Source organism: Natator depressus, chromosome 14, assembly GCF_965152275.1.
Source record: "Natator depressus isolate rNatDep1 chromosome 14, rNatDep2.hap1, whole genome shotgun sequence".
NCBI classification, from domain to species: domain Eukaryota; kingdom Metazoa; phylum Chordata; order Testudines; family Cheloniidae; genus Natator; species Natator depressus.
In genome coordinates, this window is record NC_134247.1 from 47,138,100 (window position 1) to 47,162,703 (window position 24,604).

The 24,604-nt window shown below is 67.6% G+C and overlaps 3 protein-coding genes across 3 annotated transcripts in view; 2 read left to right on the forward strand and 1 right to left on the reverse strand.

Annotated features, from left to right (window-relative positions):
- Positions 1 to 502: 502 nt before the first annotated feature.
- On the forward strand, positions 503 to 12,714 carry AGPAT1 (1-acylglycerol-3-phosphate O-acyltransferase 1). The gene is made up of 7 exons (XM_074970871.1): positions 503 to 603; positions 7,656 to 7,844; positions 8,766 to 8,899; positions 9,399 to 9,574; positions 9,823 to 9,918; positions 11,155 to 11,227; positions 11,502 to 12,714. Exons 2-7 carry the CDS (start codon positions 7,660 to 7,662, stop codon positions 11,660 to 11,662), a joined length of 825 nt encoding a protein of 274 aa, XP_074826972.1. The 5' UTR covers positions 503 to 603; positions 7,656 to 7,659; the 3' UTR covers positions 11,663 to 12,714.
- A 2,330-nt stretch (positions 12,715 to 15,044) lies between these two features.
- Positions 15,045 to 18,443, reverse strand: EGFL8 (EGF like domain multiple 8). Its single transcript, XM_074970870.1, has 9 exons — positions 18,354 to 18,443; positions 17,831 to 17,972; positions 17,481 to 17,603; positions 17,131 to 17,243; positions 16,956 to 17,051; positions 16,600 to 16,764; positions 16,125 to 16,201; positions 15,514 to 15,676; positions 15,045 to 15,226 (listed from the first exon to the last, which is right to left on the reverse strand). Exons 2-9 carry the CDS (start codon positions 17,911 to 17,913, stop codon positions 15,177 to 15,179), a joined length of 870 nt encoding a protein of 289 aa, XP_074826971.1. The 5' UTR covers positions 17,914 to 17,972; positions 18,354 to 18,443; the 3' UTR covers positions 15,045 to 15,176.
- Positions 18,444 to 20,461: 2,018 nt separating this feature from the next.
- The window catches only part of LOC141998109 (complement C4-like), a 34,839-nt gene continuing 30,696 nt past the window's right edge, over positions 20,462 to 24,604 (forward strand). The window contains 7 exon segments of the mRNA XM_074970741.1: positions 20,462 to 20,526; positions 21,697 to 21,892; positions 22,212 to 22,398; positions 23,112 to 23,182; positions 23,538 to 23,626; positions 23,987 to 24,069; positions 24,317 to 24,413. Coding sequence (XP_074826842.1) covers positions 20,462 to 20,526; positions 21,697 to 21,892; positions 22,212 to 22,398; positions 23,112 to 23,182; positions 23,538 to 23,626; positions 23,987 to 24,069; positions 24,317 to 24,413 — 788 coding nt within the window.

Genomic DNA, 24,604 nt, shown 5'->3' on the forward strand with positions numbered 1-24,604 from the left:
GAGGGGGGATGGGGGCCGGGGGGGAGAGCAGGGAGGGATAGAGGGTGGGGGGATAGAAGAAGGGAGGGGGTGGCTGGCTGGGGGGATAGGAGGGCGGGGGGAGAGAGGAGAGGAGGGGGGTGGCTGGCTGGGGGGACAGGAGGGGGTTGGGGGCCGCGGGGGGGAGAGCAGGGAGGGACAGAGGGGCGGGGGGAGAGAGGAGAGGAAGGGAGGGGTGGGGGTCGGGGGAGAGGGCTAGAAGAGGGGGGCAGAGGAGGGAGGGGAGGGGGTAGAGGGGCGGGGGATGGGGCAGGGATGGAGGGCAGGGGAGAGAGTGGGGGGCGGGGGGCCCGGGGGGGCCCAAGGGGGGCGGGGGCGGAGCAGGGCAGGCGCGGGGCTGATTGGCTGCCGGCGCAGCCCGCCCCCCCCACTTCCTGCCGGGCCCCCCCAGCCGCGGGGGGAGGCGCCGCCGCAGCCGCCGGAGCCGGAGCCGGAGCCGGAGCATCCTGCGCCCTCCCCCGCCGGCAGCATCAGCACCAGGCGCCATGGCCCGGCCCCGAGCCCGGGGGCGCGGGGGGTAGAGCCCGGCGGGGCGCGCCGCCCCCGACCCCAGCAGCCCCGCAGGTGCCGGGGGGGATTCCCGGCGGGGGGAGCGCGGGGGGTTGTGGGGCAGAGAGCGGGCGGGGGGGAATTTGGGGGGATTGTGGGGCAGAGAGGGGGCAGGGGGCTGCGGGGAGGATTTGGGGGGATTGTGGAGCAGAGAGCGGGGCAGAGAGCGGGTGGGGGGCTGCAGGGGGAATTTGGGGGGATTGTGGGGCAGAGAGGGGGCGGGGGGTTGAGGGGGGGAGTTTGGGGGATTGTGGGGCAGAGAGCGGGTGGGGGGCTGGGGGGTTGTGGGGAGGTGGAGTTTGTGGGTCCCCGCAGCTGGGCATGTCCCTGGGGGCAGGGAGGAGCTGGGGCTGTGAGGGGGGGTCACGGTCACCCCATCCCTCCCCCCCCCGCTTCTCTCCTTTTCTCTCTTCTCCTTCCTGAGTCAGGTCCTGCCCCTGCCCCCTCCCCCCACCCCCCCGCCGCTCGGGGAGTGCCCCACATCCCAGCCCAGGGAGCCCTGCAGCCCGGAACCCAGCCCCTGCAGCCCCCCACCGCCTGGTGGCTTGGGGGGCTGAGAGGCCCCAAGCTCATTGCCCCGGGTGCGGGGATGGGGGCTGTGTCCAGGGTGGTACTTACACACCCGCTGGGTGTGCAAACGTGGGCTGTTGTGGGGCCACAATGTGTGTGTGTGTGTGTGACAGGGCTGCACTGCCCCCTGCTGCCATGTTTGCGTTCCCGCTCCATCACGGGCCGGGCGTGTTGTCGTACGCTCCGTGTGATGGCCCCGCTGTGTGTCGTACCAGCCGTGCTGGATGCGTATCCCCCGCGTGTCACTCGCCGTGGGGGTGTACTTATCCTCGAGCGGGGGCTGTGTGCCGGGCCACGACGTGCCCCCGGATCTCCCCGGCCCGCGGTCGCCGGGTGTGCGTTTGGCAAGGCCCGGCTGGTGCTTTGCCCGTCTCGCGGTGGCCCGGCCCGGCCCGGCTGCTCTGCTTTGTTCCTCTCCGGCCCTCGCGCGGTCCCGGGGGGCGCGGCGCTCTTTGGTCGGGAGGCTGGAGCGGCTGAGCCGTGCGGTTCCCATCCCGTGTTCACAGCGTGGGCTAGCGGGGGGCGGCAGGCTCAGGTCCCTTGAACCCCCAACTCCTGGAGTCACGGGCTTGCGGGAGGAACCTCTCGCTTTCCGTTCCCAAAGTTTCTGGCCATGCGGGCCGTGGGCGCGGCTGGGCAGCTCGCCCGACAGAGGCCCAAATGTGGAGTCTCGTGAATTTGGACCATGTGGCCAGCCAGGCTTTTCTGGCGGGACTTGGGCGGTTGCCCCGCCCGGTGCGAGCTGCTCACGCCGTTCCCCGGAGCTCCCCTGCTTGGCCCCCATTTCCATCCCTGCTGTTCATCTTCGCTGCCAGTGTCAGGGTTTCTTCCACCCCAGGCGAGGAAATTCCCCATCCCTCGCTCTCCTGTCTCCCTCCCGGCTTGCTTGTTCTCCGCTTCATTGAGCGGGTGTCTCCAGCCGGGCCGGGCCCGTGATGTCACCCTGCAGGGATTAAAACCGTAGGAAATTCCCAGCCACACAACTTGCTGTGCCGGGGCGAGAGATGTGTACGGGGCGTGTTTGCGTGTGTGCGGGGGAGATTGTGGTACGGTCTCTGTCGGTTGTATACACACCCTGCATTGGGGCAAGTACTGAGAGCGTATGGCTGTTCAGTTCCCACCATACACACACTGTGTGCGGGTGTGTGTTACAGACGGTGTGTGTGTATAGACAGGATATTCTGTACCTACCCTGCTTGTGTAGAGATGGCATATTCTATATCCTCCGGGCGTGTTTATGGCAGTGTGTTGTACTGTCTCTAGATACGCACACAGGGTGTATATCGCATACCGCGCAGATGGCTGTAGAGATAATGTGTTATATGCAAACCCTGTGCATGAGTATGTAGACAATATTCTATACCCTGCGTGTTTGTGTATACACTATACACTGTGTGTAAGTGGGGGGAGGGGTACGTATAGCAGCAGTATATTACCTACCCCGTGTACGTACAGACACAATATGACGTACTCTGTGTGTTGTGTGTGTGTGCATGTGTGTGACCACATGTGAGAGAGTGTCAACATATTATATACATCATGTGTATAGACAATGTGTTACACACCCTGCAGGTGTGCGCCTGGCAGGGTGTGAGCCATGCTCTGTGTGTTAGGTACAGGAGTGCAGTGCATCTGTACTCTGACCGTGTGTTACACGCCCCGTGGGTGTGATCCGTGCTGTGTGTGTTAGGTACAGGCGTGGGGCATGGCTGTAGGCTGACTGTGTGTTGCATGCTCCGCGGGTGTGATCCGTGCTGTGTGTGTTAGGTACAGGCGTGGGGCATGGCTGTATGCTGACCGTGTGTTGCACGCCCCGCAGGTGTGATGCATACTCTGTGTGTTAGGTACAGGCGTGGGGCACGGCTGTATGCTGACCGTGTGTTGCACGCCCCACGGGTGTGATGCATGCTCTGTGTGTTAGGTACAGGCATGGGGCACGGCTGTATGCTGACCGTGTGTTGCACGCCCCGCAGGTGTGATGCATACTCTGTGTGTTAGGTACAGGCGTGGGGCACGGCTGTATGCTGACCGTGTGTTGCACGCCCCACGGGTGTGATGCATGCTCTGTGTGTTAGGTACAGGCGTGGGGCACGGCTGTATGCTGACCGTGTGTTGCACGCCCCACGGGTGTGATGCATACTCTGTGTGTTAGGTACAGGCATGGGGCACGGCTGTATGCTGACAGTGTGTTGCACGCCCCACGGGTGTGATGCATACTCTGTGTGTTAGGTACAGGCATGGGGCACGGCTGTATGCTGACCGTGTGTTGCACGCCCCGCAGGTGTGTTGTACACAGCTGGAGGACGGGGGGATGTACAGGCTCTCAGCTCCTGTTGACAGCGAGTGTTAAAGCCAGGTGAGGTTTTCCCATCCCCCCTGTGGTGCTCCGGGGGTCCGAGTGAAGGGCAGGCAGGACGGGTGTGCTGACCCTAACAGAGCCAGGTTCCAGGGCAGCCTCCACGCCTGGGAGCTCTGGGGGTGCTGTGAGGGGGGCAGCTGACTGCACGTCCTGCCCCCGGGAACCCCCGCCATCTGCCTGCCCTGCCAGCGGGCACAGCCCAGGGCACATGGCATCTGGCACTAGGGCATCGCTGGAGGCATGGCCCGTGGAGGGGTCCTAGCAGGGAGAGAGCGATGGGGCTGGAGAAGGGTCCCTGGGGCGCCCCAGAGCTCAGGGCTGGCGACTCCCTGGGGGGTTACAGGCTGTTGGCTCGATGGACCACGGGTGCGAGCCCATCTGGCACCGTTGCCGTCTGTGCACGCTGCGTGCGTGTGTGAATTTACAATGTGTTCAGAGCTGCACTGGGCCTTCGTATTGGAGATGCACGGCGTGTGCAGATCCAGCGTGCGAGAGACGCTTGTGAGCACCCAGCCAGCGAGTGCATTGGGCGTGTAAAGGGACACGCTCCGACAGACTGATCGGCGGGGGTGTGACGTTCCCTGCATTGTGGGCACACCGCGTGAGCGTGGACGCTGCAGCCACGCCCTGGGTGTGCAGTCTGTGTTCTAGGGCACGCCCCCACGCAGGCGCAGTCCGGGGGTGTCGATATTACCCACACGGTGTGTACGTGTACTGCAGACAAGCCGTGCGTGCGGACAGTTGTACACACCGAATGTACGTGTACTCGTTGGCGATCCCTCGAGGATGATCTTTCACAGGTTTTAGTTTTCATGGGTCCTGTGGTGACGGAGGAGTCCGGTCCGTGAGCCGCAGGCTCCGTGGCAGAGGTTGCGGGGGGTGTTGGAAGACAGGGCTGGCCTGCGAGTGCTGCGAGACCGTTGTGTTTCCTTTCTTGGCCGGTGTTTTTCTGCGACCGGGGCAAGGCGTGGACGTTCCCTCTGACAAGTCTTGGCCAGTTACCCCATCCTGGGCTGCTGTCTCCCAGTGCGTGCTGTCGATGCCACGTCTCTTGATGTTTATCTTGCGGGTGTCTTTGAAGCGTTTCTTTGGGCCTCCCCGTTTCCTTTCTCCTTTGGTGAGCTGGGCGTGCAGCCATTGTTTTGGTGAGCGTGCGTCGGCCATGCGCACCCAGGGCCCGCTCCACCGCAGCTGGTGGTGGATAATCACGGAAGACGTTGGCCTCTGTGAAGACACTGGCCGCAGTGCAATGATCCTCCCAGGTTACTGTGAGGATCTTCCGGAGGCAGTGCTGGGGCTGGCGTCCCAGGCTGTTCAGCTGTTGTGTGTAGGTCACCCACGTCTCACAGCCGTAGAGTTGGGGTTACCGCCGCTTGGTAGACGAAAAGTCTCGCGTGTGTTCTGATGATGTGATTGTTAAACGCCTGGCGAGAGAGCCTGTGCTGAATGTCGACGTCTCTCTCTGCCCTCTCTGAGAGATGGCTGCCAAGATAGGCAAAGAATTCTACATTTTCCATTTCCTCTTCGTCGTTGCAGAAAAGGACCTAGGGGTGACGGTGGATATGAGTCGACAGTGTGCCCTTGTTGCCAAGAAGGCCAATGGCATTTTGGGGTGTATAAGTAGGGGCATTGCCAGCAGATCGAGGAACGTGATTGTTCCCCTCTATTCGACATTGGTGAGGCCTCATCTGGAGTACTGTGTCCAGTTTTGGGCCCCACACTACAAGAAGGATGTGGAAAAATTGGAAAGAGTCCAGCGGAGGGCAACAAAAATGATGAGGGGCCTGGAACACATGACTTATGAGGAGAGGCTGAGGGAACTGGGATTGTTTAGTCTGCGGAAGAGAAGAATGAGGGGGGATTTGGTAGCAGCCTTCAGCTACCTGAAGCGGGGGTCCAAAGAGGATGGAGTTCAGCTGTTCTCAGTGGTAGCGGATGACAGGATAAGGAGTAATGGTCTCAAGTTGCAGTGGGGGAGGTTTAGGTTGGATATTAGGAAAATATCACTAGGAGGGTGGTGAAGCACTGGAACGGTGGAATCTCCTTCCTTAGAAGTTTTTAAGGTCAGGCTTGACAAAGCCCTGGCTGGGATGATTTAGTTGGGGATTAGTCCTGCTCTGAGCAGGGGGTTGGACTAGATACCTCCTGAGGTCCCTTCCAACCCTGATCTTATAGGATTTTATGATCTAGATCTTCCTTGCTGGGTCTGATGCTTGACCGGGGACTGGCTGGTGGAGAACTTTTGTTTTGCCGATGTTCAGAGTCAGCCCGAGGCTTTTGTAAGCTTCAGAGAAGCAATTATGGGCTGTTTGTAGGTCCCCCTTTGAGTGCCCAACGACAGCGCAATCACCTGCGTACCGGAGTTCGGTTATTGTCGCCGATAGGAGTTCTGGGCTGGAGATGAGAAAGGGTTAGGGTCAGTCCGATGCTGGATGCCAGTGTCCCGGGGTAGACGGTCTTGGGTTAGTGCTTTCGTAGCTGCTGAGGAAAGGGAGAAAAGGCGGGGTGCCGGTACACAGCCTTGTTTTACGCCCGTTGGGACGACACAGGGCTCAGAGGCAGAGCCACAGCACAGGAGGGAGGCAGCCGTCCGGTCCTGGAGGAGGCTGACCACGGTGATAAATCTGCCTGAGCAGCCAAACGTTGACAGGATGTTCCACAGAGCCTCGCGGCTGGTCGGGTCGATAAGGCCGTGTGCAGCTCCTGGGGGCGTCCCTGACGTTTCCCTGGATCCGCCCGGCTGTGGAAATCGTCTCGGTGGCGCCTCGGGGTGGTCTGAAGCCGCGCTGGGGCTCTGGCAGTGCGTCCTCCGCGAGAGGGAACAGGCGACTCAGCGCGGCTCTAGCGAGGATCTCCCCAGCGATGGAGAGCAGGGCAGTGCCCCGCTAGTGGCCACCGGCGGCCTCTCTCCCTCCTTGAAAATGGTGACGCGCACTGCGGACAAGCCGCGTGTGTACGATTGGACACGCCGTGTGTACGCGCACTGCGGACAAGCCGCGTGTGTCCAAGGGCCGGCACTATGCTGCCACGTACCCCCTGCCCGTGCGCACACGAGGCGCTGGCGTGAACCGTTTCTGCTCTGGCGCACACACGCTGTGAACTTGAAGTGGTCGCGTACCCGGGGCCCCCACCGCTGCCACCGGGCGTCAGCAGCCGCTTCGGGGACCCGCCGCTGCATTGTCCAGCCTGAGCCGAAGCGTCCCCCCGGCACCTCCCACTGAGCCGTCCGGAGTCCCCATCCCGTAGCCCCTTCCTGGGGAGAGCCCCCCCACTCGCGTGTCCCCAGGCCGGGTCCCCTGGCTCCACACCCCTGGTCCGTGGCGCTCTGAGGCACCAGCACCGTCTCTCCAGCCCCCGTCTTGCTCTGGGTCGGCTTGAGCTGGTTCCATTCCACCCCGCCCGGGCGCTGCAACCCACTGGGCACCGTGCACGGGGTAGGGGAAACTGAGGCACCGCGCGGCTTCATAAAACACTGCAAACAGTTCCCGCTTTGTCACAGCTACACGCTGCCTACGCGGACGTGCACTGCAGACGCAGTCCGTGGGCGTGTGTTCGGCCGGGCGTGTGCACACCCGTGGGGCGTGACTCCCGTCTGCCGCATGCACGCGGTTCTTACACACACCCCGCGCGTAGCAGGCCGTGGCAGGGGCAGCATCGGGGTGTGTCTGTGTGTCTCTGTGCGTCTCTGTCGATTGTATTTTTACAGCCCAGGTGGTTCGACTGGTGGCAGACGAGCCCTGTCTGCGGCCGCTCCCCCCAGTGCTCTGCCCCCCAGTAACCTTCCCTTTGGCTTGGCAAAGCCCCCGGTTGCTTTGCTGCTCGGTTCCGGCAGCTCCAGAGAGCCCCAGACGGGCCGTTCCATCCCGCGGGCTCGGGGCCTTTCACCAGGGAAAGCCGGGCTTGTGCCAGCGAAATCACCCTGGGACTCCCTGCCCAAAGCCCCGCCAGGCTCTGGCACCCCTCACGCCTGGAGCCCCCCACTAGCCCCCCCAGCTCTGCCGGTGCCCCTCGCTCCCGACCCGCAGCCCCCTGCCAGCCCAACCCTGCCCCCCCCAGCGCTGCTGGTGCCCCTCGCTGCTGACCCGCAGCCCCCCGCTACCCCGCCCGGCAGCCTGCGTGACGGGCCGTGTCTCCGCAGGGCCATGGAACTGTCGCTGGCCCAGTGGGCGCTCGCCCTGCTCCTGCTGGCCGTGCCCCTCCTCTACGAGTGCAGCGCCTCCTTCAGGTACTTCTGCAAGATGGCCTTCTACAACGGCTGGATCCTGACGCTGGCCGTGCTGGTCATCCCGCTCTGCGCCCTGCGGGGCCGCAGCGTGGAGAACATGAAGTGAGTGCGGGGCCGGGGGGGCTGGGGAGTGTCCTGGGGCTGGGACCCGGAGGGGGGCCATCTCTCTGCTAGGGGCTGGGATGTAGCTTGGGACGGGTGCAATATAGCAGGGGGACGGGCTGTGTCAAGGTGCTGGGGGTCCCAGGGGATGGGATATTGCGGGGGGGGCAGGGGTCCCAGGGGGGTGGGGTATAGTGGAGGGAGGGGGCTGTGTTTCGGTGCCCGGGGGCTCAGGGGGTGGGATATAGCGGGGGGGGGCAGGGGTCCCAGGGGGGTGGGGTATAGTGGGGGGAGGGGGCTGTGTTTCGGTGCCCGGGGGCTCGGGGTGGGATATAGCGGGGGGGGCAGGGGTCCCAGGGGGGTGGGGTATAGTGGGGGGAGGGGGCTGTGTTTCGGTGCCCGGGGGCTCAGGGGGTGGGATATAGCGGGGGGGGCAGGGGTCCCAGGGGGGTGGGGTATAGTGGGGGGAGGGGGCTGTGTTTCGGTGCCCGGGGGCTCAGGGGGTGGGATATAGCGGGGGGGGGCAGGGGTCCCAGGGGGTGGGGTATAGTGGGGGGAGGGGGCTGTGTTTCGGTGCCTGGGGGCTCAGGGGGTGGGATATAGCGGGGAGGGGCAGGGGTCCCAGGGGGGTGGGGTATAGTGGGGGGAGGGGGCTGTGTTTCGGTGCCCGGGGGCTCAGGGGGTGGGATATAGCGGGGAGGGGCAGGGGTCCCAGGGGGGTGGGGTATAGTGGGGGGAGGGGGCTGTGTTTCAGTGCCTGGGGGCTCAGGGGGTGGGATATAGCGGGGGCAGGGCTGTAGCCGGCGGCGGGGGGGATGGGGCCCCGTCTCAGTGAAGCCCGAGGCTAGAATGTAGCCTTGGTGGGGGGGGGTTGTTCGGGGAACCCCCCCCAATACCCCCCTGTCTCTGTCCCCCCCCCAGGATCATCCGGTTCATGCTGCACCACGTGAAGTATCTGTACGGCATCCGCATCGAGGTGCGCGGGCTGGAGCATTTCAACCTGCCCGAGCCCTACGTCGTGGTGTCCAACCACCAGAGCTCCCTCGACCTGCTGGGTGCGCCGGGCCGGGGGGCTGGGGGGGGCCGGCGCTGGGCCCGGGGGGCCGGGGCGGGGGGCTGGGGCGGGCCTTGCGCTGGAGTGGGAGCACCCAGCTCCTGCAGTCCCTGCTGAGCCCAACAGAGGGCACAGTGGGAGGGGGCGGGGCCGGCTGGTGGGGGCGGGGCTCCCAGCCCATTAACCCCTCGCTCCCGCAGGGCTGGAGGAGGGGGTGGGCGGGGCCGGCTGGTGGTGGGAGGTTTCCCAGCCCATTAACCCCTCGCTCCCCGCAGGGCTGGAGGAGGGGGTGGGCGGGGCCGGCTGGTGGTGGGAGGTTTCCCAGCCCATTAACCCCTCGCTCCCCGCAGGGCTGGAGGAGGGGGTGGGCGGGGACGGCTGGTGGTGGGAGGTTTCCCAGCCCGTTAACCCCTCGCTCCCCGCAGGGCTGGAGGAGGGGGTGGGCGGGGACGGCTGGTGGTGGGAGGTTTCCCAGCCCGTTAACCCCTCGCTCCCCGCAGGGATGATGGAGGTGCTGCCCGACCGCTGCGTGCCCATAGCCAAGAAGGAGCTGATGTACATGGGCACCGTGGGGCTGGCCTGCTGGCTCGGCGGCATCATCTTCATCAACCGCAAGAAGACGGACGACGCCATCGGCGTCATGTCGGAGACGGCGCAGACCATGCTGCGCGACAACGTAGGGGGGGAGAACGGAGGGGTGCACAGCTGGGGGGGCCGCGTTGAGCCTATGTGGTTAGGGTGGGGACAGCTCCATGGGGGAGTCTGTGTGTCTGGGGTGAGGGTGTCTGGGGGGCTCTTTTGGGAGGTTCCATGGGGGTGTCTGTGCGGGGGTGGGAGGTATGGGGGACTCCATGGGGGGAAGTGGAGGGGGGCTGGAGGCATGTGCTGTGTGTGTCCCCGCTCTCACCCCACACTCTCTGGCAGGTCCGGGTCTGGGTGTTCCCCGAAGGAACCAGGAACCACAATGGCTCCATGCTGCCCTTCAAACGCGGGGCCTTCCACCTGGCTGTGCAGGCCCAGGTACGTTCCCCTGAGCACCCCCCCAGCCCTGTGTGGGCCCAGGTAAGTTCCCCCCCCAACCCGGGGCTCCCCCCGCTGTGCAGGCCCAGGTAGCACGGTTGATGGGAGGGGGGGTATTGGAGAGATTCTCAGCCCCATGTTGACTGGGCTGGGTGCAGTGAGTTACTTGGGGGTGACAGGGTTCCCGGGGTATCGCCTGGGACCGTGGAACTGCTGGGCCCCCTTCACGCTCCAGCTGGCTCTCACAGAGCTAGGCCAGTGAGCTGCAGCAAACCCTCCAGGTGCTGTGATCACTCAGCCCCATGGGGAGCCCCACACCTGGCGAGGTCGCATGAAGGCTCCCAGAGCCACCCCCTATTCGCACACAGAGAGAGGCCCCAGCCAGTCCCCCCCAGCCCCCAGCCTTGCACCCCAGAGCTGGGCCGGCCTGTCCTGGGCAGCAGCCTGGCCAGTGTGAGTTCATTACCCGCCCGCCCCCCCGGCTGTGGGGAGGACACGCCCCAGCCTTTGTACCGGAGCGGAGACCCCGAGCGCGCCGAGCAAACCCCCTGTTTTAGGGACAATAGAAACCAGGTTTATTCACGCCAGAGCCAGACGGGAGGCGATTAGCCGAAGGGCCGCGCTCGTTACCAAAGCGAACGCCCGGTGAGCGCACCGGCTACAGCTGACGGCTCCTCGCAGGCGGGCTTGGCTCACCCGTTCTCTCGCCCCACGGGACGTTTCTTCGTAGCACCCGGGCCTCTCCCTGCAGCCTGGGGCCAGTCTCCTCGGTCAGAGGCTTTGTCTGCCCAGCGGCCGCGTGGCCGGGGGAGGAGAAGGGCCAACGCATGAGGCCCCGTCCCCTCGTTTCTGCCCTCGGCCCCTGTGCCTACGACACTCGCCCAGACGTCCCGCTGGGCTTTGCTGAGTCCCGGGGCCGGTCGATCCCCCGGCCTGGCCTTGTGCACCCGGGTCGCAGAGCAGAGCAGCCCCGGCACATGGGGCTTGGGCAGCCCTCAGGGTCGAGGAGCGCCCGCCTGGGGGTGGGTCACCGCCGGTCCCAGTAGCCCCCCCACAGCAGCAGCTCACAGCTCCCTGCACCCCAACGCGGCCCACGTTGGGAGAGGCCAGCAGGTCTCAGCGGCTCACGGGTTTCACACGACACCTCACACGGGCGCTGGGAATGAGGGAGATGGGGCCCAGGGCGCTGCTTTGAGGCGCAGGGTGGGATTCTGAACCCACTCCTGCCCCCCACAGGTGCCCGTGATCCCCATTGTGATGTCCTCGTACCGCGATTTCTACAGCAAGAAGGAGAGAAGATTCACAACGGGTGAGTGACCCCAGGGGTCAGGGAGAGGGGTTGGTGGGGGGTATCGTAGGTGGGGGAAGGGGGCCTTGTGGTGGGGGAAGGGGGCTGTGCGGTGGGGGAAGGGAGCTGCGGGGAGCTGTAGGTGGGGGAAGGGGGCCGTGCGGTGGGGGGCTGTGGGTGGGGGAAGGGAGCTGTGGGGGAAGGGGGCCGTGTGGGGGGGAAGGGGGCTGTGGGGGCTGTAGGTGGGGGCAGTTCGGGCTCTCCCGCCCCCCTCACGCGCCCCCCTCCCCTGCAGGGCGCTGTCTGATCCAGGTGCTGGCGCCGATGCCCACGCGGGGGCTGGGCCCGGAGGCGGTGCCGGCGCTGACGGAGAGCGTGCGCCAGACCATGCTCGAGGCCTTCGACCGCCTGTCGGGGGAGCTGAGCCCCGGCCAGGACCCCCGCACCCCGCAGTGACCCCTGACCAGCCAGTTAGGGCGGAGCCTACGCTGAGTGGGCGGAGCCAGCACCGGCCACGCCCACTAGGCAGGGCAGCCATGGACCAGACCGACTAACCCAGCATTCCGACACCCCCATCCCAGCTTAGCCACTTGGTACCTCCCGCTCCCCCACCGTTAGCTACCCCCGCCCTGTCAACATGGACTGATCCACTCCAGCCTGAACCATGGACTGATCCACTCCAGTTTCTTAAGTGAGGGAGGAGGATTAAACAATGGACCGATCCACTCCAGCCTCCTGCTGGGAGGAGGAACAGAAACTGTGGACCAACCCATTCCTCCCTCCCACAGGGGGGAGCTGGGGAAAAAAAAGGACCTCATGGACTGTTCCACTCCAACCTCCCCCAGGAAGAAAGTAAGCTGCGGACCATTCCACTTCAACCTTTCGGGGGAGGAGAGAAAGAAAGGCAGGGACTGTTCCACTCCAACCTCCTGGTAGGGGGAGGGAAGGAAGCCAGACCATTCCACTCCAACCTCCTGTTGGGGAGGAAGCCGCGGATCAGTCCACGCCACCCTCCTATGGGGGGGGGGAAGGAAGCCACGGACTCTACCACTCCACCCTCCTGCTGTGGGGGAAGGAAGCCACGGACCATTCCACTCCACCCTCCTGCTGCAGGGGAGGAAGCCGTGGAAGAGACGTTCGTTCTTCCCCCACATGCCCTCTGTCCCCCAGCTGGGGGTGCACCGTGGAAAGGAGACAGTGCCAGGGACACGATGGACGGTGCCATGTGGAGGGGGGGAGTGGACACAGGAGAAACAAATCCCCCCCCTCCCAGATTCACTCATCAGTGGAAGAATCTTATCTGGGGAGGGACGGATGTTTATTCCCGCCCCCCAAATCTGGATGGATCCCGCCCAGGAAGGGGGCATCACGTCCCCCTGTTGATGCCCCCAGAGGTGGTGATGCTGCAGGATGGATGGGGGTGGGGAGGTGGCATAACCCCCCCAGGGGAAATGCGGAGGGATGGCCCTGGAGTCCCCCCTAGCTGGGGGGAGGGATTTTCTCCATGGATGGGGGGATCAGAGGAAGGAAGGGGGGTGGAGGGCAGGGGATCAGGATCTGGGGCCTGGCTGGGGTGATGGGGGGCTGATGGGGGAGGGAAGAAGGGGTAATGGGGGGCTGGCGGGGGAAGGGAAGGAGGGGTAATGGGGGGCTGGCTGGGGTGATGGGGGGCTGGCAGGGGAGGGAAGGAGGGGTAATGAGGGGCTGGCTGCAGTGATGGGGGACTGGTGGGAGGGAGCGGGGGGTGATGAGCTGGTGGGGGGCAGAGAAGGGGTAATGGGGGGCTCGCCGGGAACCCTGGCTTATGATGGGGGGTTTTCAGTTGTGCAGGGGCTCCATGGTTCAAATTTGGGTGGGGATGTTGGCTTCTGATTGGCCCCTAGGAGCAGGGGGGCCATGGTATGTATTTATTAACTGTTTCTTTGTCTGTAATTTGGGGGGGGGGGCAAGATCCTGCCAATTATTCCCCCCACCCCGGCTGCTCCTTGGGGGACCTGGCGTGAGGGGACACCGAGCCCCCTAGGGATCTCCCCAGGGCACCCTCTCTCATTACTGGGGGGGGTCGGGTCCCTGCACCCGTGACCGTTCTGCTTTTAATAAACACCATAGAACGTGGCCACCCCGCGGCGCCTCCCCCTGGTCACTGCAGGTGGGGTAGGGTTGGAGCCTGGCCTGGGAGCTCCTCCCCCGGTCAGTGGGGGCAGGGCCTGGGCTGGGAGCTCCTCTCCCTGGTCACGGTGGGTGGCATGGGGGCAGGGCCTGGGCTGGGAGGTCTGCCCCTGCTCAGTGTGGGCGGGGCCTGGACTGGGAGCTCCTCCCCCTGGTAATGGGCCCCAAGGCCCTGCTCTGTTTCCAGGTCGCTGGGTGTGACCCCTTAGTGGGCTGAGCCCACGGTGCCCACAACTGCCCATCTGTGGGGCTCGCTGCAGCGACTGGGCCATGCCCCTGGACCCCTCCCCAAACTGGGGTCCTGTCACCCTGCTGCCTTCCCCCCTCACTCCCCAGCCGGGGCCCTGCATTGCCTCCGGGGCTGGGGGGTCCCTTGGCTTTCCAGCCGCCCTGGGGGACAGTCCTAGCCTGGCCTATAATGCCCCCAGACAGCGCCAGGGCCCATGCGTCCCCCCTCACTTGCCCCCAGAGCAGATTAAACCTTTGCAGTGGTGGGTACCAAGGAGGGAAACTGAGGCACCCTTAGTAATTCCCACCCCTTTGTCACAACTCTGCATGCCCATCCCAGGCCACTATGGGGCAGTCATCCACCTGAGAGGGGTGGGGCCTTGGCCATCTGACTGCTCCCCTCTGGGGCACACCCCTAGGGAAAGGGGGCGTGGCCCCTGAGTTTTGTTCCAGCCCCTGTCTCTGAGGTCACTGCCTGATGTCACATGTAGGAGACGGTGACATCACAAAGATGAAGCGCTGTCATGGGAGCAAGGGGGCTGATGATGTCAGAGAGGGTGGAGCACTGAGGTCATGCAGAGTTATGATGTCATCACCCTGGGGGGCAGGGACTGCTGCCATTACACACAGACTGGTGATGTCACAGGCAGGGGATGATGTCACGCCATGGTTGGGCCTGCCAGGGGAAAGTCTGATGAGGTCACGGGTGGTTTGGGGGCATGGCCTCTGGAGAGGGCTGTGACATCACTTAGGGATGATGATGTCACACACAGAGTGATACCGTCACACGCCCTGTGAGGCTGGCAGGGACAGCAGGCTGTGATGTCATGCAGCAAAGGATGATGTCATAGTTCTGGGGTGACATCCTGGCCCTGGATCATGGAGGGGGTGGGGCTAATGGCACATGGGCCAAATTCAACAACCCAGAGCCCCCCACCCATGAACCATGGTGGGGCCTGCACAGAGCCCCACTGCCATGGTGAGGGGTCTCAGGGGCATCTGTGGGGCTGGGCTGGCAGGGGGCTGCGGGTCGGGAGTGAGGGGCAGCGGCAAGGCTGGGGGATGGGGGGGTGCAGTGAGGGGCAGCCCCGTCTGCGGAAGGGCTGGGCGCCGCATTCACACCCCGACTCATTTCCTCTGCCCCCCGCCCCCCCTTCCCACTGCTTCTCGGCACCGGGCCCCTGGCACCGGGCCGGGCCGGAAAACGTGAGAACAATGAGGGGAGGAAAGACACCCGCCAGGCCCTGAGAGCAGGGAGAGTTGGCAAGAGAACCCAGGAGTCCTGGCTCCCAGCCCCCCCTGCTGTAACCCACCAGCCCCCGCTCCCCTCCCAGAGCTGGGGAGAGAACCCAGGAGTCCTGGCTCCCAGGCTCCCCCCTCCCCCCGCCTTTGCACCAAATAAAGGGCGCTGGGACTGGAGACGGGAATCCAATTAACTGTTTAATTCATCTGCACTAATTAGCATCTTCCCGGCATAAATTAGAGGCATTAACAAGGGTTGAAAGCGCCGGGGGGGGACACCCCCCCCATGCCCTGCCCGCCCCCGACAGTTTTCTGCCGGGCGGGGGAGGCGTCACCGGTTCACTTCGTATCCGAACCCGTTTCTGCCGTCCTGGCACGAGCCTGGGGGGCAGAGAAAGGGTTAAACTGGGGGACCCCCCCCCCGAACCCCTCCCGCCAAAGCTCCAGGACCGGAAGTTCCCCTCCCTCGCCAGGGCCGGGTCCCCAGAGCTTGTGAGTGAAGGGGGCGGGGTGGGGGTCCGGGGTCACTCCCGGGCAGGGGGGATTGGGGGGGGCGGGGTCACTCCCAGGCCGTGGGGGGCAGGGGGATTTGGGGGGCCCGGGGGGGAAGGGGTCACTCCCAGGCTGGGGGGGGCAGGGGGATTTGGGGGCCCGGGGGGGTCACTCACAGGCCCCCAGTCTCTCCTCCAGCAGCAGCAGCTGGTCGCTGAGCGAGTCCAGCCGGTCCAGGTGCCGGAGGCGGCTCCAGAGCTCGGCGGCCTCGTCGGGGCCCAGCTCGGCCAGGGGGGGCGGCAGCAGCCGGCGGAGGGTCCCCAGGGCCCGCTCCACGCGCTGGGGGGGGCAGCGTCCGTGGGGGGGTGAGCCCCAAACTCCCAGTGGATCCCCCTGGGCCCCCCAAACTCCCCCCAGCGCCCCCCGCCCCCAAACTCCCCGACACCCCCTGGGTCCCCCAACACCCGCTGAACCTCCCACATCTGAGCCCCGAAACTCCCCCAGCGCCCGCCGTGTCCCCCGACACCCCCTGGGTCCCCCAACACCCCCTGAACCTCCCACATCTGAGCCCCGAAACTCCCCCAGCGCCCCCCGTGTCCCCCGACACCCCCTGGGTCCCCCGACACCCCCTGAAGCTCCCACATCTGAGCCCCGAAACTGCCTCCGGCCCCTCCTCTCTCCCACCCAGCTCCCCCATATCACGCCCCTATATCCCCTCGCCCCGCCCTCCAAGCCGGTAACCCCGCCCCCAGCCCCCTAAGCTCCGCCCATCCCCTCCCCCCCTCACCTCTTCCAGTTTCTCCATCTGCTGCTGCAGCTCCAGCACCTGCCTGGTCAGCCGCTCCGGGGCGGGGGGGTCCCGCACTGGGGGGGGGGGGAGAGAGGCACTGAAAGAGAACAAACAACGCCCTGCCCCCGAGAACCCAGGCGTCCGGCCCCCCGGCTCCAACGCACCAGCCCCCACTCCCCTCCCCGAGCTGGGAGAGAACCCAGGAGTCCTGGCTCCCAACCCCCCCCCCTTCCAACGCACCAGCCCCCATTCCCCTCCCAGAGCTGGGGGAGAACCCAGGAGTCCTGGCTCCCAACCCCCCCCCCCCCTTCCAACACACCAGCCCCCATTCCCCTCCCAGAGCTGGGGGAGAACCCAGGAGTCCGGGCTCCCAGCCCCCCCCGTTCCAACGCACCAGCCCCCACTCCCCTCCCCGAGCTGGGGGAGAACCCAGGAGTCCGGGCTCCCAGCCCCCCAGTGATGCCCCACGTACCTGGGGCGGTGGGCAGCGGGGCAGCGTGGGCGGTGGGCAGCGGGTGGCAGCCGGTCCCGTCGGGCCCCGGGGCCCAGCCGGGCTCACACTGGCACCGGTAGCTGCCCGGGGTGTTGAGGCAGCGCTGGGAGCAGAGCGGGACGGGCGAGCGGCATTCGTCCACGTCTGGAGAGGAGAGACCCTCACAGTGGGGCAGGACGCCTGGGTTCTCTGGGAGGGGAGTGGGGGCTGGTGGGTTAGAGCAGGGGAGTCGGGGGCCCGGACGCCTGGGTTCTCTCCCCAGCTCTGGGAGGGGAGTGGGGGCTGGTGGTTGGAGCGGGGGGGCCCAGGGGCCCGGACGCCTGGGTTCTACTCACCCACGTGGCAGTATCGCCCCCCCCAGCCGGGGCGGCACTGACAGTGGTCGGGGCTGGCGCAGACGCCCCCGTTCTGGCAGGGCTTGTGGCACACGGCTGTGGAGGGAGAAGGGCGTCAAAGGGTTAACAGGGCGGGGGTGGGGGTCCCCCCCCCAGCTACCCCCGCCAGACTCACCCTCCTCGCAGGTGTTGGCCCCCACGTGTCTCTTCTTCCAGCCCTGGCAGCAGATGGCTCTGGTCTGCAGCACGTCCCTGGTCACCTGACGCAGGGCCACACTGTACGTGGTCCTGTGGGTAGGGATGGGACCCAGGAGTCCTGGCTCCCAGCTTCCTAGGCCCCCACTCCCCCTCAGAGCTGGGAGAGAACCCAGGAGTCCTGGCTCCCACCCCCCTAGGCCCCCACTCCCCTCCCAGAGCTGGGAGAGAATCCAGAAGTCCCGGCTCCCAGCCCCCAGCTCTACCCACTAGCCCCCACTCCCCTCCCGAGCTGGGTAGAACCCAGGAGTCCTGCGGGGGGGCGGGTACCTGTAGGTGCTGCAGATGCGTCCCCCGGGGCACAGGGTCAGGTAGGGCTGGTGCAGCGGCCGGGCGAAGGTCTCGTTGTAAACCAGGGGGACCCGCAGGGTGTGACGGGCACAGACACCCCGGCTGGGGGGAGAGATGGTGAGAGAGCGGCCCCCCACATCTCCCCCCATATTCTCCCAGCCCCCAGAGCTCCCTGTCTGCTCAGAGCCCCCCAGCTCCCCTGCGTCCTCAGACCCCACCCCAGGGCCCCCTCCCACTCCAAGGAGACCCCCTCCATCCTTCCCATCCCCTATCCCAGGGCCCCACACCCCCTGGATCCCACATCCCCGCCCTAGAGCTCCCCCTCTCACCTCTCTGGCTTGGCTCCCTGCCCCCCGGCCCCCAGGATCCCCCCCCACAGCACGGCCACCAGGGTGGGCAGCACCCCTGACATGTCGGGGGGGCTCCGGCCTCGGCGCTCTGAGAAGGGGGGCCCCGATTCCAATGGGGCTCCTTGCAGGAGAGAGAGGAGACAATTATTGAACCCAGGCATCCGGGACACCCGCCTCCCCCAATGGGGCCCAGTACAGAACCCAGGAGTCCGGGGCTCATTTCCTGTTCAGACCCCCTGTGGGAGGGGGCAGCTCTACTGAACCTTGGGGAGCCCACCCTCCTCCCAGAGCCAGGGAGAGAACCCAGGAGTCCTGGCTCCCAGCCCCTCCTGCTCTAACCCACCAGACCCTACCACCCTCCCAGGGCCAGGGAGAGAACCCAGGAGTCCTGGGTGTGGGAGTTTGTTAGGGAAAGTAGGGAAGTGCACTGGAGATAGGGACACCCCATAGACCCCCCAGCCCCACACCCCATAGACCCCCTCAGCCCCCCATGTGCTCTCACCTTTTCTGCTGGTCCCAGGACCCAGCCCTGCTCCTTCCTCCTGGCCTCTGAGCCAGCCTGAACCCGGAGCCTTCCTGTGGCTGGGGGGCTGGAATCCCCTCCTCCCGCGTCAGCAAGGGAATCCCCCCCACAGAGCCAGAGCCCCTCCCCCCAGCACCAGGAAACCCCCCACCCCCTCTCCTTGGAGCCAGCAGGGTGGGATCCTGCCCCCCCCTTGCCCCTTGGCATTTCGGCCTCCGCGACTGATTCACGCAGCCGGCCCCCCCTCCCCTGGCGCCCGGACGAGAAAGGCCCCATTGTGCCCCCCCGAATCCGCCCCGGGGCCCTGACGGAGCCGCTTTGTTCCCTGCACCCACAGGGGTGTTGGGGGGCCAGCCGCTGACATCATCAGGGCCAAGCTGGGGGGGGCCCAGACAGCCCCCCCCCGGCCGGGGACACACAATGGGCTTGTTTAGAGCTGAATCGTGGGCGAGATTTTCCGTCCGCAACAAGCGATTCCTGCCTTTGTCCCATTGTGCCAGTCTGGCCGGTGCCCCTCACTCCCGACCCGCAGCCCCCGTCCCGGCCGGCGCCCCTCACTCCCGACCCGCAGCCCCCGTCCCGGCCAGCGCCCCTCACTCCCGACCCGCAGCCCCCGGCCTGGCCGGCGCCCCTCACTCCCGACCCGCAGCCCCCGGCCTGGCCGGTGCCCCTCACTCCCGACTCTCAGCCCCCAGCCCTGCCGGTGCCCCTCACTCCCGACCCGCAGCCCCTGGCCCGGCCGGCGCCCCTCACTCCCAACCCGCAGCCCCCGTCCCGGCCGGCGCCCCTCACTCCCGACCCGCAGCCCCCGTCCCAACCGGCGCCCCTCACTCCCGACCCGCAGCCCCCGTCCCGGCCGGTGCCCCTCACTCCCGACCCGCAGCCCCCGTCCCGGCCGGTGCCCCTCGCTCCCAACCCGCAGCCCCCGGCCTGGCCGGCGCCCCTCACTCCTGACCCTCAGCCCCCAGCCCTGCCGGTGCCCCTCACTCCCGACCCGCAGCCCCCGGCCCGGCCGGCGCCCCTCACTCCCAACCCGCAGCCCCCGTCCCGGCCGGCGCCCCTCACTCCCGACCCGCAGCCCCCGGCCCGGCCGGCGCCCCTCACTCCCGACCCGCAGCCCCCGTCCCGGCCGGTGCCCCTCACTCCCAACCCGCAGCCCCCGTCCCGGCCGGTGCCCCTCGCTCCCAACCCGCAGCCCCCGGCCCGGCCGGCGCCCCTCACTCCTGACCCTCAGCCCCCAGCCCTGCCGGCGCCCCTCACTCCCGACCCACAGCCCCCGGCCCGGCTGGTGCCCCTCACTCCTGACCTGCAGCCCCCTGCTATTGTAGTTTGCCAGATCTTTCAATGACCTCAGATTCCCCTCATCCCCCACCTCAAATCTCCCCCCACCCAGCCCCTCGAGCTCCCATCTCCCCTCCCCCACACTCCTGTTACTAGCCACCCTCCCCCAGCACCGCAGAGACCCCCCAGGCCAGGGTGCTCGGCTCCTGCCCCCTTCGATTGTCTGGGGGAGACCCTGGGGGTCCCTGGAGGGGGCACAAGACCTGGGGCACTGGGGCAGCCCTGATTGCCCCAGGAGAGCCCCCTCCTGCCCCCGCCCCACAGCACAGCCCCCAGGGCTGCCCTGGGGCAGATCTCTGGGGTGAGCAGGGGTCACTCTGTGATTTCCCAGCAGTCACGTGGTTTCCTTTCCTGGCACCTGGGAGCAGGCGAGACCCAGCCAAGACCTCAGGGTCAGTGACCAGCTGGAGTGGGGGGTGGGGGGCACACGCTGCTCTCCTGACACGCCAGGACCCTGCCAGTCCCGGCCCAAAGGCTGATCCCAGGCACGGGCCCCATCGGGGAACCCCCAGACCTAGAGGGGGAGGGGACCTTCGGGGCCGGGCTCCTGTCCACCCTCTCCATCCTCTCCCTCTGTCTGTCTGTCTAGCCATGCCCCCCCCACCACCCCCAGTTACTGGAAGCCAGGCCAGGGCCTTGCCGAGTTAATAATTACCCCAGGAGATAAACAGCAGCGACCCCCGATCTCCCCAGGGCCAGCCCGGACCCCCAGGGACAGACGGGGGCAGAGACGCACCTAGAGCAACATGCGGCTGCTGCTCTGGCTGGTCTGCGTGGGGGCCCTGGTCTGCACCAGCCACCAAGCCCCCCGGTATGGGCCGGGAGAGCAGGGGCTGCGGGCCGGGAGTGAGGGGCACCGGCAGGGTTGGGGGGGCGCTGGGCTAGCAGGGGGCTGCGGGTTGGGAGTGAGGGGCACCGGCAGGGCATGGGGGGCAGGGCTGGGCTGGCAGGGGGCTGCAGGTCGGGAGTGAGGGGCACCGGCAGGGCATGGGGGGCAGGGCTGGGCTGGCAGGGGGCTGCAGGTCGGGAGTGAGGGGTACCGGCAGAGCTGGGGGGGGCAGAGCTGGGCGGGCAGGGGGCTGCGGGTCAGGAGTGAGGGGCACTGGCAGGGCTGGGGGGGCCCAGGGCTCGGCTGGCAGGGGGCTGCGGGTCAGGAGTGAGGGGCACCGGCAGGGCTGGGGGGGCAGGGCTGGGCTGGCAGGGGGCTGCGGGTCAGGAGTGAGGGGCACCGGCAGGGCTGGGGGGGGCTGGGCTGGCAGGGGGCTGTGGGTCGGGAGTGAGGGGCACCGGCAGAGCTGGGGGGGGCAGAGCTGGGCGGGCAGGGGGCTGCGGTTCAGGAGTGAGGGGCACCGGCAGGGCTGGGGGGGCAGGGCTGGGCTGGCAGGGGGCTGCGGGTTGGGAGTGAGGGGCACCGGCAGGGCTGGGGGGGGCTGGGCTGGCAGGGGGCTGTGGGTCGGGAGTGAGGGGCACCGGCAGGGCTGGCGGGGGCTGGGCTGGCAGGGGGCTGCGGGTCAGGAGTGAGGGGCACCGGCAGGGCTGGGGGGGCAGGGCTGGGCCGGCAGGGGGCTGCGGGTCGGGAGTGAGGGGCACTGGCAGGGCTGGGGGGGCCCAGGGCTGGGCTGGCAGGGGGCTGCGGGTCAGGAGTGAGGGGCACCGGCAGGGCTGGGGGGGCAGGGCTGGGCTGGCAGGGGGCTGCGGGTCAGGAGTGAGGGGCACCGGCAGGGCTGGGGGGGGCTGGGCTGGCAGGGGGCTGTGGGTCGGGAGTGAGGGGCACCGGCAGAGCTGGGGGGGGCAGAGCTGGGCGGGCAGGGGGCTGCGGGTCAGGAGTGAGGGGCACCGGCAGGGCTGGGGGGGCAGGGCTGGGCTGGCAGGGGGCTGCGGGTTGGGAGTGAGGGGCACCGGCAGGGCTGGCGGGGGCTGGGCTGGCAGGGGGCTGCGGGTCGGGAGTGAGGGGCACCGGCCGATCTCTCTCTCCTTCCAGGCTGCTGATGGCGGCCCCCCGCCTGGTGCCAGTGGGCGTGGAGCTGGGGGTCCTGCTCCAGGCCGAGGGGGCGTCCAGGCAGCTCGACGGGACCCTCTACTTCCAGAACGAGGTGGACACACGGCAGAAATGCTCCGTCGAGAAGGTCTTCAGCCTGCGCCCCGAGAACGGCCACATGCAGCTCCTCAGCCTGCAGGTAGGGGGAGCCTGAGCCCCGCCCCCTGGGGAGAGCCCCGCCCCCTGGGGAGAGCCCCGCCCCTTCACTGCCCCGGGAGAGCCCCGCCCCCTGGGGAGAGCCCCGCCCCCTGGGGAGAGCCCCACCCCTTCACTGCCCCCTGGGGAGAGCCCCGCCCCCTAGGGAGAGCCCCGCCCCTTCACTGCCCTGGGGAGAGCCCCGCCCCCTGGGGAGAGCCCCGCCCCTTCACTGCCCCTTGGGAAGAGCCCCGCCCCCTGGGGAGAGCCCCGCCCCTTCTCGGCCCCTGGGAAAGCCCCCCGTGCTGACCCCCGTCCCGCAGGTGACCCTGGACCTGGCGACTCGCTGTGGCCTGGCCGCGCTGCGCCGGGATCGCTACGTCCAGCTGGTCGCGCGGAGCCCCCAGCTGCCCCCCCCGGGCACCCAGAGCCTGAGACTGGCCTGGACCAGCCGGCGCGGGCAGCTCCTCATCCAGACCGACAAGCCGGTCTACACGCCCCGGCAGAAGGGTGAGAGCCGCGCCCCACGGCCCCCGTGCCTCAGGGCCCCATGCCCCACAGCCACCTGCCCCCCATTGCCCCCCACGCCCCACAGCCACCTGCCCCCCAGGGCCTCCTGTGCCCCACGGCCCCCATGCTCCACAGCTCCCAGCCCCCCATGTCCTCCGTGCCCCATAGCCACCTGCCCTCCGTGGACCCCTGCGCCTCATGGCTCCTGCGCCCCACAGCCCCCGTGCCCCACAGCCCCTGTGCCCCATGGTCCCCACGCCCCACAGCCACCTGCCCCCCATTGCCCCCCACGCCCCACAGCCCCCATGCCCCACAGCCCCCTGCCCCCCATTGCCCCCCACACCCCACAGCTGCTGCCCCCCAGGGCCTCCTTTGCCCCACGGCCCCCGTGCCCCACAGCCCCTGTGCCCCATGGTCCCCACGACCCACAGCCACCTGCCCCCCATTGCCCCCTACTCCCCACAGCTCCTGCCCCCCATGTCCCCCAGCTCCTCATGCCCCACAGCCATCAGCCCCCCATGGCCCCCCACACCCCCGGTGCCCCACAGCCACCGGTCCCCTATGGCCGCCTGCATCCCACAGCTGCTGCACCCCACGGACACTGGTCCCCCATGGACCCCCTTACCCCACAGTCCCTGCCCCCCACATCCCTCTGCACCCCCCTTCCCCCCAGCCCTGCCCCCGTTCACTGGCTGTCTCGTTCCCCCGCCCAGTTCACTTCCGAGTCTTCGCCCTGAACCACAAGCTGCGCCCCACGGCCGAGTCCATCACCATCACGGTCCTGGTGAGAGCCAGGGGCAGAGACGAGGGCTGTTGGGGGGATCGGAGCCCGTGGCTGGGAGGGGGAGGGGCAGGATCGTGCCCATGGGAGGGTTGGGGGGATGGGAGCCTGGGCTGGGAGGGGGAGGGGCAGGATCGGGCCCATGAGGGGTTGGGGGGATGGGAGCCCGTGGCTGGGAGGGGGAGGGGCAGGATCGGGCCCATGGGAAGGTTGGGGGGATGGGAGCCCATGGCTGGGAGGGGGAGGGGCAGGATCGGGCCCATGAGGGGTTGGGGCCCCTTGGAGGGGGCTGCAGGGGCTGCTGGTAGGAGGGGATCGGGCCCCCGCTAACCCCGCCCCCCACCCATCTGCCCCCCAGAACAGCCAGGGGCTGCAGGTGCGGAAGGTCGAGCGGTTCCCGCAGAACTGGGTCATCACGGACCATCTCTTGATCCCCGACATCTCTGAGTGAGTGGGGGGGCACCCCACTGCTGGGGGCGGGGTGGCCAGGACACCCCTACGGCCGGGGAGCTGGGGGGTGACAGAGGCAACCCATTGCCCTGGGAGGGCACCAGGGGTGGCAGGGGCAGAGAAGCCCCCTAGAGCTGGCTTGTGCCTGGTCCAGACTGGGGGACCCCCTGCTGGGGGGGTGCCCCCCAGGAGTGGGGCTGGGGTGTCAGGGGGACTCCCTGCGAACCTGTCGGCCTGGATCTGCCTGTCTGGGGGCGGGACCCCGACATCCTTGTCCAGCATCTGCGGGTGGGTTGTGGTGGGAGCTGGGGGGCAATGGGGGGGCCCCGACCACTCTCACCGCCTCGCCCCTCCCAGGCCCGGGACCTGGCACATCACGGCACGATTCTCCAACGCCCTCGACTCCAACACCAGCACCGAGTTCGAGGTGAAGAAATACGGTGAGTCCCGGACGCCTGGGTTCTCTCTCGGCTTGAGGGGGGGAGTGGGAGCCAGGACTCCTGGATTCTGTCCCAGGTCAGGGAGCGGGGGGCTGGGAGCCAGGACTCCTGGGTTCCCTCTTGGCTCAGGGAGGGGCAGGGGCTGGAAGCCAGGAATGCTGGGTTCTCTCCTGGCTCCGGGGGTGGAGTCCGGAGGGGGGGCTGGGAGCCAGGACTCCTGGGTCCCAAGTGTGTTTTCTCCCCCCAGTGCTCCCCAATTTCGAGGTGAAGATCATCCCCGAACGGACCCACATGCTGGTGACGGGAGAGGGGGGCCCCGATTTGCGCATTGACCTGCAGGTCAGGTAGGGGCAGTTCCCCCGACCCCCCAACTAGCTTCCTCAACCCCCTTCCCCTCTGGCCGGGCTCAGGCAGCCGGGGGGGGGCATTTCTGGGGTGCTCTGTGTACCAGCTTTCCCCTGGCTCCCCAGAACAACCCCTCAGTTACTGGGCTGGGCCCCAGACTCCCCATTGCGCTGGGACAGGCCTCAGGGTG

Bases quoted from the DNA above. Each gene is read 5' to 3' on its own strand.
- EGFL8 (XM_074970870.1), bottom strand. From the start codon at position 17,913: ATGTCAGGGGTGCTGCCCACCCTGGTGGCCGTGCTGTGGGGGGGGATC. The intron at 17,244-17,480 runs GTACCCGCCCCC...CCCTACCCACAG, and splicing joins CGCATCTGCAGCACCTACAG to GACCACGTACAGTGTGGCCC. The intron at 15,227-15,513 runs GTGAGTGACCCC...TCTGCCCCCCAG, and splicing joins GGAGGAGAGACTGGGGGCCT to GCTCGTGCCAGGACGGCAGA.
- AGPAT1 (XM_074970871.1), top strand. From the start codon at position 7,660: ATGGAACTGTCGCTGGCCCAGTGGGCGCTCGCCCTGCTCCTGCTGGCC. The intron at 7,845-8,765 runs GTGAGTGCGGGG...TCCCCCCCCCAG, and splicing joins CGCAGCGTGGAGAACATGAA to GATCATCCGGTTCATGCTGC. The intron at 9,919-11,154 runs GTACGTTCCCCT...TGCCCCCCACAG, and splicing joins ACCTGGCTGTGCAGGCCCAG to GTGCCCGTGATCCCCATTGT.